The sequence below is a fragment of the Nannobrachium achirus genome (assembly GCF_963921795.1).
Source record: "Nannobrachium achirus genome assembly, chromosome: 14".
NCBI lineage: Eukaryota > Metazoa > Chordata > Actinopteri > Myctophiformes > Myctophidae > Nannobrachium > Nannobrachium achirus.
Window position 1 is genome coordinate 35,308,718 of NC_137821.1, and position 13,023 is coordinate 35,321,740.

The window sequence follows — 13,023 nt, forward strand, 5'->3', positions numbered from 1 at the left end:
CCAGGGTTAATGTCCCATCATAGTAACAGGGCAGAATGGGGCGGGATTTGCAAAAGGGTTTATTCAGTTCATCACTTTCCTTTACAAGTGGTGCGCTCTCGCCCCTCCCTAAAAGTCCAAACTCACTCACTCCCCTTCATAACAGAGCATAAAGCGAGTTTAAGCGGCGTGAGCGAGACATGAGCGAGACAAGCGGATTAAATGCATTCAGTCAATAGAAAACTTGAGAGAATATCTGTTTCCATTATAGGACAGATTGAAAATAACTTCATACTTGACGTTTAACCACTTGAACCCCATCATCCCTATTCAGGGGGGGAATCACCCAAAATAGCCTCACAGCGTGACGACGCATTGTAAGCTTGTAGATCTGCTATTTTTGGTGAAGAGATTTGGTGTACATGGAAAAAGAAAGTGCCATGGACAGGGCAACTCAGGTCTGTTTTAGTAAGTCCAAGTAGGGCTGTCACAATTATTACATAATCGTCTAATCGCAATTATTTGACATAATCGCAATTATTTTGTCATAATCATGTTGAAAAATGTTTCAAACATTTTCAAAAATAGTGGAAATAGACGATCTACAAGCTCACAACGCGTTGCGATGCTATTTCCACTATCAATGTTCTTTTTCAAGTATAAAGTTGTCAAATATGTAAGTAATGTCTTTGTATATTTAGGTTATGTGTCATATCTGCCATGTGCAACTTCAAAGCCTGCAAGCCAAACAGGAATGTAATTGTCAACGACAGAAACACAATTAAATCGTTAATCACAATTATTTTAGAAAATTAATCGTCATGTAAAATGTCATAATCGTGACAGCCCTAAGTCCAAGTGATTTAAACTGAAGTGACACTGATGAATTCCAAATGCAAGTATCCTGCGGCACCCCTTAACTTACGTCACAGCACCCACTTTGAGAAACCCTGCTCTACACAGACCAGCCTATATAAAGGAGTAGTGAGTTATACTGTATGTAGGTCACTGTGGGTGTTGTTGATGCGTTACTATGCACTTACCGCCTCATAACTCCCGCGGTTCGCCTTCAGGAAATCTGCACACTTGTTGCGAACCTGGGTGTGGAGCATCTGACTGTCCATCACCTGCAGAAAGGGCAACGGTCATATTTACCACATAGAGAGACTAGCAGATTTGACAGGAATACCATTGCGGTTACAACCATGCGCTCTCTTTGTTTACATGGTTCCCTGTTTTTTGTTAAATACCATGAGGTTAGAGCCAGGCTCTCTTTGTTGCCTGTTTCATTTCATCATCTATATAAAAGTGCAAAACCTGGAAATAACTTTTGAGTTTCATTTTCTTTTCTTTTTTTTCAGTTTCATTTTGATCAGACTTGCGTGTCCTTCTTTAATTGCAAGCTAAATTGACAATCTTGATATTCCCAAAATACAGAATATTTGCTTAAAAGTTGTAGCCTTATTAGCCTACCCTACCCACGCCTATTGCCATCATCACTGCTATGCCCAATAACTTCCTGACATTCCAACTGTCTCTGGTGTTAACTTTCTGACATTCCAATTGTTTCTCTAGTATTTCCATCAAGCTCACTGTGAGCTTGTAGATCTGCTATTTTCAAAAGATTTGTATTCATTTGAAAACTTGAAATGGGACATTCTGCATAATGAGTACTTTTACTTTTGGTACTTTAAGTACATTTTGATGACAATACTTTTGTACTTTTAGTTTACTCAAGTCCATTTTTAATTCCAGATTTTACTTATAACAGAGTAATTTATAGATTGCAGTATTGATACTATTACCAAAGTAAGAAATGTGACATTATGTGAGGACTTTGTCCACCACTGTGTTTAGGATATAATAGATTTTGTAATTCTCGGGTTTGTTTCATTTACGATATTGAGATAATGGATGACAGTGAGACCAGGGTTGGATGCATTGCACGTGCAGCCTGGGGTGGAATGTCGGTGTTACACGGTATTGAATGACCTATCGGATTAGGTGACCGCTGGGGTCACTGTTGAGTTGACAAGTAACGCCATTGGTGTAAACTAAAAAGTAAAAGTAAATGTATGTAACTAAGTACTTTTCCCACGACTAGCTATCGGTTCAGTCACATCAAACATTCTTATGTCCCGTGTGGTGAAACAGTGACATGACGATCTATCTATCTATCTATCTCAAGTCTCCTCCTGGCTCCCTCCGGGGTCACACAATTCGATAGGTCACCGATATGAACGCAACACGTTACGGTAAATCGTAGTTGCTAACGGCTAAACACGTTCCTCTGCAAAAGAAAAAGGCTAACAACATAACTTACACACACAGTGGTGGAAAACGTACTAAAATGTTTTACTTACGTAAAATACTGCAACGTAGAAATACTCTGTTACAAGTGAAAGTCCGGAATTATAAAAGTACTTGAGTAAAAGTACCAAAGTATTAGCATCAAAATGTAAAGTAGCCTACAAAATGTTTGAAAATTTAGCACCAACTATCTACTAGCACCAACGTATAAAATAGGGCTATTGTGGTTTATGTATTTAAAAAATATATATACCGTAGCTATCTTTACTTCAGTACCGTATTATAATTTATACCTGCAAAGTAACTAGTAACTAAAGTTTTCAAATTGAGTAGTAGTGGAATAAAAGTACAATATTTGGATCCGATGCGATGTGTAGTGGAGTAGAAGTACCAGCGAAAATACCTCAGAATTGTAAGCACGGTACTTGAGTACATGTACTTAGTTACTTTTCACACTGCTTTTAACTTTTTTTATTACCTGCTCGGCGACAGCCCGGAACAAACAGGAGCCGTCCTTGGCGATCTTCTTGCGATGCAAACCGATCGATCGGAGGTATTGATCCATGGCGCGCTCTGACGCCCTCTCATCGGTGCCCCGCACGGTGCCGACGCCGTCCATTCTAACAGGCGTTAACAGCGAGTAACCGGGTCAAACAACCGGACCGGGGCACACAACAACCGGGGCTAAAACTGGCAAAACTTTTTTGTTTTCGTTTTTTTCTTTTCTTTTTTCTACCTTTATATAGAAGTGAGTGAACCAGTGGGACAACTCAGCTGATCGTCCACTCACTGACTGTTAACCGGCTAGATTGCGCACGATTTCCGATTCTTTGATAGTTTCGATTCTCTGAATACATTCATGCCATGTTTTTATTACAAAACGAAACTGTTAGCTTATAGCAGCTTCTTCTTCTTCTTCTTGATGAACTTTAGCTGGTAGCTAACAAACCCTTTGCGTTACGCCCCTTTCAGCCTGGATCCCATAGGCCGGGGAGACGGGCGCGCCGTGATTGGCCAGTTGTTTGTCAAGAACATGGTCAAGAAGTGCGTCGCACTCATGGTCGCTCTACTGGGTCGATTTATTTTGCTAGGTTGCAGATCCGGCCCAGAACGGATACGGAAACCGTCTCTGTGCTAGAGGGGAAATAACCGGACACAGTGGGCGGGATCGATACCGGATCTGAGCTTTAAACTGTAAATAAATAAAAAACAGACTTTCCACATGTTCAGCGGAAAGCCTGGTGACAAGAGGCTAGCTGTATCATTCATGAGCAGCAGTTTTAAAACAATAAATATAAGGAAAAACATGGTTTGAATTTTGATAGCTTTTAAATAGCCTACTTTTTTCCAAGTACATTTAGAAGGAACAGTCAAGAATGTCCCCAAGACAGTTGGTTACACAGATATAAAAAGCTAGATACCTCCTCCACCGCTGCAGTTCATTAGCGCGACTGGTCAAACACCCCTGGCGGAAGTGCATAACTGTGGAACTGCGGAAGGCACTCTGCCCCCTCCAATGGGAAAGAGGGAGTCCTGCCAGGACTGCATCTGATTGGACTACCGAGCTTCCCATTCTGTGACGCACAAGGAAGCGTCCTTCAGAATTCCCAAGAGCCCCGCCTCAGAATTCTGGAGGCTTGCATAGAGTTATTGGGAGGCTTGCCAGGAGTCTTGGACCAGCACCCCCCAGCCTGAAGAGGCGTCTACCTTTCTATGTCTGTGGTTGGTTACACCTGACAACCAACTAGCCAATCATAACGTGACCATCTCTCTGGGCTATGGGAACCTCATCCCCACCGTGGGAGCGTTTGATATCTTTCTCTGATCTTACCTTGAAGTAGCGTATGCATACAATGGGGAGCGCTCGATATGCTTTATTTGATGTCCCAAGCACTTTTGCGTCCTTTACAAAATTGTATAATAAATTAATAATAATCCTCTTTATACGTCTGTCTCTCTCTCTCACACACACACACACACACACACACACACACACACACACACACACACACACACACACACACACACACACACACACACACACACACCTATTCTAAAAAAGAAAACATAATAAAAGAATGTCTTGACCCCGACTCCCCCCATAACTACCGCCGGGCCAGCCCATTCTGGAACAAGTTGTCTGCAACCCAAATCACTGCATACCTGGAAACAAATGAACAATTTCAATCCGGCTTCGCTTCTGTACCAAACATAGTAGAGGGTAGAGTGGGGGAAAAGGCCCCCCTGGGGTAATAAGCCCCCCAGCTGTATTTGACTACAGAACTACAAGGTGGCAAAAATTTTGATTTCAGCACATTCCTGGCATCCTTAGCTCTTCATGGATACAACATTTCATTGTCTCACCTTAATCCAGGTCACAACTTTCTCAATCAAACACATTTAAGATAAACTGATCTAATTCTTTGTCACTGTGAAAATGTTCCAAACTCGGTGTAAATAAGTTGAACCTCTTCACTTATTTTTTGTATATCATTAGGAAGGCCTTATGATAAATTATCAACTTAAAAAAATAAAAAAATAAAAAAGGTTTAAGATTTAAGATGACACTCTTTGCAATGACAGCGTTGGGGTAATAGGCCCCCCCCCCCCCCCCCCCCCCCCCCTCGTGTGGGGTAAGAAGCCCCCGGAGGCTTTTTGCCCCATGGAATAACTGCTTATTTTTGGCAGAATCGTTCAGTTAACGATACAAACGTGAAAATTGGCATTAGCAGTTTCCATGGGTCACTTTGAAATGGACACTTTCAAGATGACAGACATTTTTCAAGATGGCTGACACCTAATTGGAGCAGTTATGTGATATAAAGGGTTATTTTACCCAGGGGGCAAACCAGCCTTTTTTTGGGAAACCTGCATTTGCCCCGACATAAAAAGTTGTCCACCAGAAATATTATCTATGACCCAGTAGGATCACAACCTATATGGACAACCCGGTCAATTTGTACAACAAAGTCCAATATGGCCGCCTCAATATTAGCCCCTATTAGTTTTAATGGGGGGTGAATAGGGCAAAATTTTAAACTGAGGGATATTTCCACGAAACTTCACAGGTTGATCAATGGTATACATATGAACATTTTTTGTATTGCAAGTTTCCATGAAATCCAATATGGCCGCCACAATATGGCCGCCATAATGTAAGGACCCAGAAAATAGGTTTTGCCTCTAACTTCTGAACCAGATGAGCTAGAAACGCAAACTTGGTGTCTATTTCATGGTGTCTGACCATGGGAGACTCAATGGAATAGCTAATTTTATTATTGGGTGTGTCTGGACCTTTATTGTGCATATTTGCAAGATGGTGGATTCCCAAAATAGAGCTTTAACATAATTTCTACCATGATTGTTGACTGCTTTTGCAAATACAAGCAATATGAATCCATTTGCTAAGATTTATGGCACAGAAGGGACTTATACCTGTATTATTCTTGAGTTTGCATGTTGTCAAAATGGCTGTAAACGAGATATTATATTTCCTGTCAGATTCTACTGTATGTAGTTGTAGCAATGACTTCAGATAAAATCAGAGACCAAAACAATGTATCTTAGAAATTATTTTTTTATTAAAAAAAATATAAAAAAAGAGAGAGATTATCTCAATGAAATGAATGCAACTGCCTTTTTGGGTCTTTCACACATAGACATGCACATGCTTTCCAACAACTTCAGCTTCAGGGAAATTATAATGAACACATGATTAAAACAGGCTGCATTATAATGCAAATAATTGCTAGTCACTATCACTGTCATGTGTACCTATCCTGCTGCATCTTGTCTCCAGTCCTTGGCAACGACACCCCAAGTAGCATGCAATTCCCTTCTTCGCACATGAACAGTTTTTCTGGCAGCCTTTGATACAGCTACATGATCTTGCCTTGTCCATTGATATAGGCCAGGCTGGCTCTGTAGATGGACAGGGGACTGCCTTCCCATGGCGGCAGCATGATATAGGCATCTATATCATGCTGCCACCCACCTCCTAGACCTTCCAGAGCTGTGGGTGAGAACAGAGCAGGATGCATATCTTCCTATCCATCACATGGTCTCAGCCCTTGGACTCGCACAGTGTCGTGCCCTGCCCTTTATTCACAGCCTGAGTGGCAGAGATACCACCAGCTATCCCTTTTTCACTGTAAAGAAGGCATGGTTCAAGACCAGCATGGGTCTAGATCTCCCTGCACTTCAGGAGTTTGGTGAAAACTCCTCTTATTCCCTCTCAGAGGATGTCAAGAATCAGGCTAGAGACCTCACAATAGCTGTATATGCATCAAAAGCTGACCATTCGGAGGACTTTGACCTGGCAAAGCTGAGAGTGTACAAGTTCCTAAATAACCGATCAACCCTGTTGAAGCTGCTGCCACCTACAGAAAATGCCTTTGGCCTGCACCTGAAAAGAGCTGCTCTTGCAGCCATAATAGATAAAACTGCACACATCGCGAAGCCAGACATCCCTTGCTTCACTGAATATGGATGGTCTCTCAGGCCGGCTTTACACTGCCACTGAAATCTAGCCTGAATCAGATCTGAGTCACTTCAAAAGTGGAATCGGATTTTTTTTTTAAATAGTCTAAATCCAAACATGTCACATTCAGGTCACATGAAATCCGATTTTGAAAAACCACATCCAGAGGTAGTTTCAAATCCGATCCATATCGGATCTGAGGACATCTGACACAGTCTGAAAGCAGCAACCACATCCACCCCATTGAGTTATATGCAGGTCACATACAAGCCACTTCAAACTGGCCAAGCGTCACCGAGGGCGGCTGTAAATTACATCATTACAGAGCGCGAGTATTTACTATTTGATTACAGCGCACTGAGCACATGAGAAAAACAAAAGAGACACGTGAAACACGTGAGCTAAACAGTGAAAACGAGAGAGAAGAGCGAAACACAAGAGTAAAGAAAAGAAGAGAGAAAAACAATATTAACGTGTGTTTACTATGGTCTATTATGTCGCATTTCCTGAACGTAATCAGAACGTAATCAACCAGCGTCGCCGTAGTGACGTAACGCCATGACGCCTACGTCGTTACCACGGTAACCAAAGCATGCATGTCGCAGCAGAGCAGCTTTGGGCTAACGCTGTCTGAATGCACAGATCAGATCTGTGTCACTTGCAAATGCTGTGTGAAAACTCTGGCCAAAAGATCAGATTTGAAACCAAATCGGATTTGGGCTGGATTGGACTGCAGTGTAAAGCCGGCCTCAGTGATGGGAAGGCAGTCCCCTGTACATCTACAGAGCCAGCCTGGCCTATATCAATGGACAAGGCAATATCATGTAGCTGTATCAAAGGCTGCCAGAAAAACTGTTCATGTGCCATCCATCCATCCATCCATCTTCAACCGCTTATCCGGAATCGGGTCGCGGGGGTAACAGTTCCAACTGTGACTTCCAGATTTCCTTATCCTGCGCAACTTCCTCCACTCCCTCTGGGAGTATACCGAGGCGTTCCCAGGCCAGTCTGGATATATAATCCTTCCATCTGGTCTTAGGTCTGCCACGGGGTCTCCTCCCAGTGGGACGTGCATCGAGGACCTTCCTAGGAAGGCGCTCGGGGGGCATCCGTACTAGATGCCCGAACCACCTAAGCTGACTCCTTTCCAAGTGAAGGAGCAGCGGTTCTACTCCAAGTCTCTCTCGGGTGATTGAACTTCATGTGCGAAGAAGGGAATTGCATGCTACTTGGGGTGTCGTTGCCAAGGACTGGAGACAAGATGCAGCAGGATAGGTACACATGACAGTGATAGTGACTAGCAATTATTTGCATTATAATGCAGCCTGTTTTAATCATGTGTTCATTATAATTTCCCTGAAGCTGAAGTTGTTGGAAAGCATGTGCATGTCTATGTGTGAAAGACCCAAAAAGGCAGTTGCATTCATTTCATTGAGATAATCTCAATTTGGGAATCCACCATCTTGCAAATATGCACAATAAAGGTCCAGACACACCCAATAATAAAATTAGCTATTCCATTGAGTCTCCCATGGTCAGACACCATGAAATAGACACCAAGTTTGCGTTTCTAGCTCATCTGGTTCAGAAGTTAGAGGCAAAACCTATTTTCTGGGTCCTTACATTATGGCGGCCATATTGTGGCGGCCATATTGGATTTCATGGAAACTTGCAATACAAAAAATGTTCATATGTATACCATTGATCAACCTGTGAAGTTTCGTGGAAATATCCCTCAGTTTAAAATGTTGCCCTATTCACCCCCCATTAAAACTAATAGGGGCTAATATTGAGGCGGCCATATTGGACTTTGTACTTTGTACAAATTGACCGGGTTGTCCATATAGGTTGTGATCCTACTGGGTCATAGATAATATTTCTGGTGGACAACTTTTTATGTCGGGGCAAATGCAGCACACCTTCCTTTGCCCCCTGGGTATTTTGGTGATACAAGCCTGAAAATTGGCATGAGTAGTCTCTGTGGGTCACTTGGCAATTAGCCTCGGAAACCCAGACTTACTTGGCAATTAGCCACCCACAGTTACTTGAAATTTCAATATGGCAGCCATTTTTCAAGATGGCCACCACCTTAGTGGAGCACCAAATAAACCATTATATCACTTAACTGCTCCACAAGGTGTCCGCCATCTTGAAAAATGTCCGCCATCTTGAAATTTCAAGTAGCTGTGGGTGGCTAATTGTCAAGTGACCCACAGAGACTGCTCATGCCAATTTTCATACTTATATCACCAAATAAACTATTATATCACATAACTGCTCCACTAAGGTGTCAGCCATCTTGAAAAATGGCCACCATCTTGAAAATTCAAATTCCTCTGACAATTATCTTGTCAAGTGACCCATGGAAAATGCTCATGACAATTTTCATGATTGTAGCACTTATTCTGCTCCAGGACATAGAAGGGGGCCTATTACCCCATAGAGGGGGGCCTATTACCCCAGTAGTGGGGCAATAGGCCCTTTTTACATGTTTTTCTTTTTGTACTATAAAATCAAATGTATCTAATTTGTCAACATGGTGCCCATATAGGTGTATTGGGTAAAGCATTGTTAACATGTACATACTGAATTAATATCAAAATGTATTTTAATTGGTCATAAAATAGACATTATCCTTAGGGGGGGCCTTTTACCCCACCTTACGCCTACTAAGACTGACGTCATCAAAGTAACAAAATTACCTCTTGCTATCTATCCTCTGACACCGGCTCACTCAACATCCTCATCCTCCTTGACCTCAGTGCTGCTTTTGATACCAGCATACACTATTCCATACTCATTTCACGCCTCAAATCCATTTAATTAAAGGTGCCATAGGTTAGTTGTGTACTTTGTATGTGTTGTGTGTGTATTGAGTTAAGATACTCTAATAGAGACCCTCAGGTGTGGTTATAATATGCAAATGTGTCTTCCCTGTGTATTTTTGGTTTCTTCTTGAAAGCCAAAATACATAACTTCAGGTGGGTCACCACCCAAGACACCCAATTTGAATTTGAATAAAACTTGGTCAAGGCTAAAAGAAGAAGATTCATTATTATTACTATTAGACTGCACTCTGTCAAGGTGCCAACTTGCTTCTTGTGCACTCGTGGCCATATGGCCTACTTGAACTGCGAACGGTACTGTTCGGTGCTGTCTGTATTTGCGCCTTGTTGTACTTGTGCACTCTGCTGGCACAAGTAATAATCACTAGTAAGACGCCTCAGGGTGATATGCGACCTCGCCCTTCAAGTGTCCAAGGCTGTGTATATGGAGATATGCTGTGTGAGAGCCCAAACATTCTTACTCAGTTATTCGTTATGTGAAAGTCCTATGATGTCTATGACATCTGACATCATACCCTTTTATACATGGAGATCCCTGTCTGTAGAACCAGCCACACAGATATGGGCTGTCTTGGCCATCTGTCTTGGCCACATATGGATTCTGTTAGTGTGGTGGCCTCCATATATGGGCATTCCCATATGAAGTCCTGTTAGATATGGGCTTACAGTTTTTTTCAATTGCTAAAACACATTTTTCAAAACTGTACGTTCTTTTCAAAACTGCACACACAAAACTCCAAACATCAAACACAAATTGCTAAACCCTGGCATCGCTTTGCAAAAGAACTCTTTGCCATCAAATCTCTTAGCATGTTCACAAAATGGAACTTGTGTTTTCATTTGGTAAACACAGCCCTATTTTTACATGACACACACATACCATTCATTGAATAAACACAACTAAGCTTTTGGCTGAACACTACCAAGCATGTACAGAACACTGAAGAGCAAAATTGAAAACACAATTATAGAAATGGAACACACAGAATGAATGTCAATTACTCTGGTAAATGAACCAATTCCCCTTTTGTAAAATGACCCAGTGTATGCCCACTTCTCTCATAGACAAACATAAAACAGCACACAAATATGCAGACAATAATTTTATTGACTGTAGTAGGTCTAACGTTTACCCCCAAACACTCCAAACAAGCCCACAACGCCTCGCATCGCGAGGCGTTGTGTGCTTGTAGATCGGCTGTTTTCAATAGTTTTGTTCGACAGTCTTGTATGATGTAGCAGGTCTTTGCTTTACCAAAAGACGTACACATTTGAAACTTGGAGATACAAGTTTTCTGCCCGACAGTGACGATATTTTAGTGATTATGTTGCGGGGAAAACATTGAGATAATAGCCATTTTGGTTAGAACTGAGTTGACTGAAAATAACTTTGTCCTTCAAGTTTAAAATTATACTAAATAATATTTTTTCAAGTGTCCAAATAAATTCCAAATATTATCAAATGATCTTGCGGGACCCCTGGACTGCCGTTGTGGCACCCCAGGGTGCCCCATCACCCACTTTGAAAACCCCTGGCCTAGAGTGCCGCATGAAGCCCTGACAGGCCTCAAAGCCCACATCTCCACAAGCCTCCTCCATGGCCTGAAGCAGTGGGACCTGGCTCTGAATTGCTCGCCTGACCCAAAAGTTGAGAGATTTGAATATTTGTGTGTTGTGGATTGATGCTTTGAGATTTTATGTGAGAAGTGTGTGCAAACCTGAAAATGGTGTGTTGTGTTTTGACAACAAGGTCAAAAGGAAAGTCAGAGTCTAATATGATTAGGAAATCTAAATTAGTAACACATTGAGTCAAGCAATTGGGGACAGAAGTAAAGGTTGTGAAAATTGTGCCTAATTTTAGCTTTTTGTGTTTTAGCAATCGAAAAAAACTGTAATATTGATGACATCAGGGAACTCCATATATGGGCATAAAAGGGATTTTGTTACTGTGCCATCACAGTGATGCCAGAGCGTGATGTCGGCAAACCCATTCTGTTAAGAGTAGTTCCCCTGACATCACAGTGATGATGTCAGAGTGACAAACCCATAGACTTGTGATGTCACAGTGATGTGTCAGGGGAACCAAAGTGTCAGGCGTGACCTAAAGAGATACACGGACAAGATGTGCCGGTTTTCATAGTCACAGTAAAACTGCCATAGATGGATAGATTCAGGTAGGGTAAAATAATAGGTATTATAGGCCTGCAGAATAGGCCTACAGAATAAATAATAACTAGGAAAAAGTGCAGCACAGGTCTCCACCAGGTCAAGTAGGTTATTGTGGGCCAGCAATGTTTGGAATTTGCAAATCACGGTGGAATTGGAGAAATCGGGGGTTAAGAGTTCAACAAAATAATAACTGAGGGAAAGAAGCTGTTCCTGGATCTGGTGATCTGGTGGTTGAGGTCTTGAGACATCTGTAGCCCTTTAGCCCATGTGAACGGGAGGGGTGGAAGTTGTGAAACAGTCTGTTGTCTGTTGACGCGTTGTGAGCTTGGAGGTCGGCTATTTTCGATATTTTCACCAAAAGGCCCCTTTACAAATTTCAGCCCCTGCCTCTCTAACATTCTCTGCATGTCCCTGGTGGAAGGCATCCTTGACCTTGATTATAGGGAGTGTCCAGGGAGTGTGTGTGTGTGCACAGTTTCACATTGATCGGGCCAACAGTGCTGGTGGAGATTAGTTGCTCGCAGACTGACAGACACACGGACGGATTGGCGGACGGACAGAGTGCAAAACATAGTCTTTGCCTGCCTTCGGCCTGGTGGTGACAATAATGATAGAATATCTATAATAACAATATAATGATAACAATAATAATAATGGAAAACATTAAAATGCTTTACAAATTACAGTTTTGCACTAGTTCTATTCTCTGTCTGTCTTTTCTTATACCTTTGCTGCTACATTGTCTGATTTTTCTGAAGGAGGCCGAACAAAATAGGCCCTATGGATGTGAATTATTTTTATTTTTATTAGTGTGGTTGCCCAACAGTGCAACACATTATAGTCCTGGGGAAAACTTTATTTATTACCACTAGGGAACTTTTCCGCTGCCATTGGAAATGGCATGGATAGGGAATCAATAGGGAATCAATTGGTCGAGCTTCACATGACAGTTATAGCTTGCTGTAGAATATAGTCAGCAACTGTCAGCAACCACACTTGCAATTTCCAATTCCATCTTTCTAGTTGTTGTTGTCCTGGGGAAACTTATTCTAGATAAACTTTATTTGTGAATGGGTAATGGTTTTTACCTTGAATCAATAGGCAGGTAGTAGAGTAGAGTCAATTGAGTTCAATGAGGGGGTGGTGCAAGCTTGAGGATTGGTCAAGCTTCCCATTACAATCTGGCTATCCAGACAATAAATAGGCAACCACGCTTGCCATTTTCAATTGCATACTTTC

General features: G+C 41.9%; 1 protein-coding gene across 1 annotated transcript in view; it reads right to left on the reverse strand.

Annotated features, from left to right (window-relative positions):
- otud4 (OTU deubiquitinase 4) overlaps positions 1-3,186 on the reverse strand; it is a gene marked incomplete at its 3' end in the record, with an annotated part of 22,030 nt that extends 18,844 nt beyond the window's left edge. The window contains exons 1-2 of the mRNA XM_080742260.1: positions 2,768-3,186; positions 1,023-1,106 (exon numbers count right to left, since the gene is read on the reverse strand). Coding sequence (XP_080598386.1) covers positions 1,023-1,106; positions 2,768-2,908 — 225 coding nt within the window. The 5' untranslated portion in view covers positions 2,909-3,186. The remainder of the gene's footprint in view (positions 1-1,022; positions 1,107-2,767) is intronic.
- Positions 3,187-13,023: the final 9,837 nt, after the last annotated feature.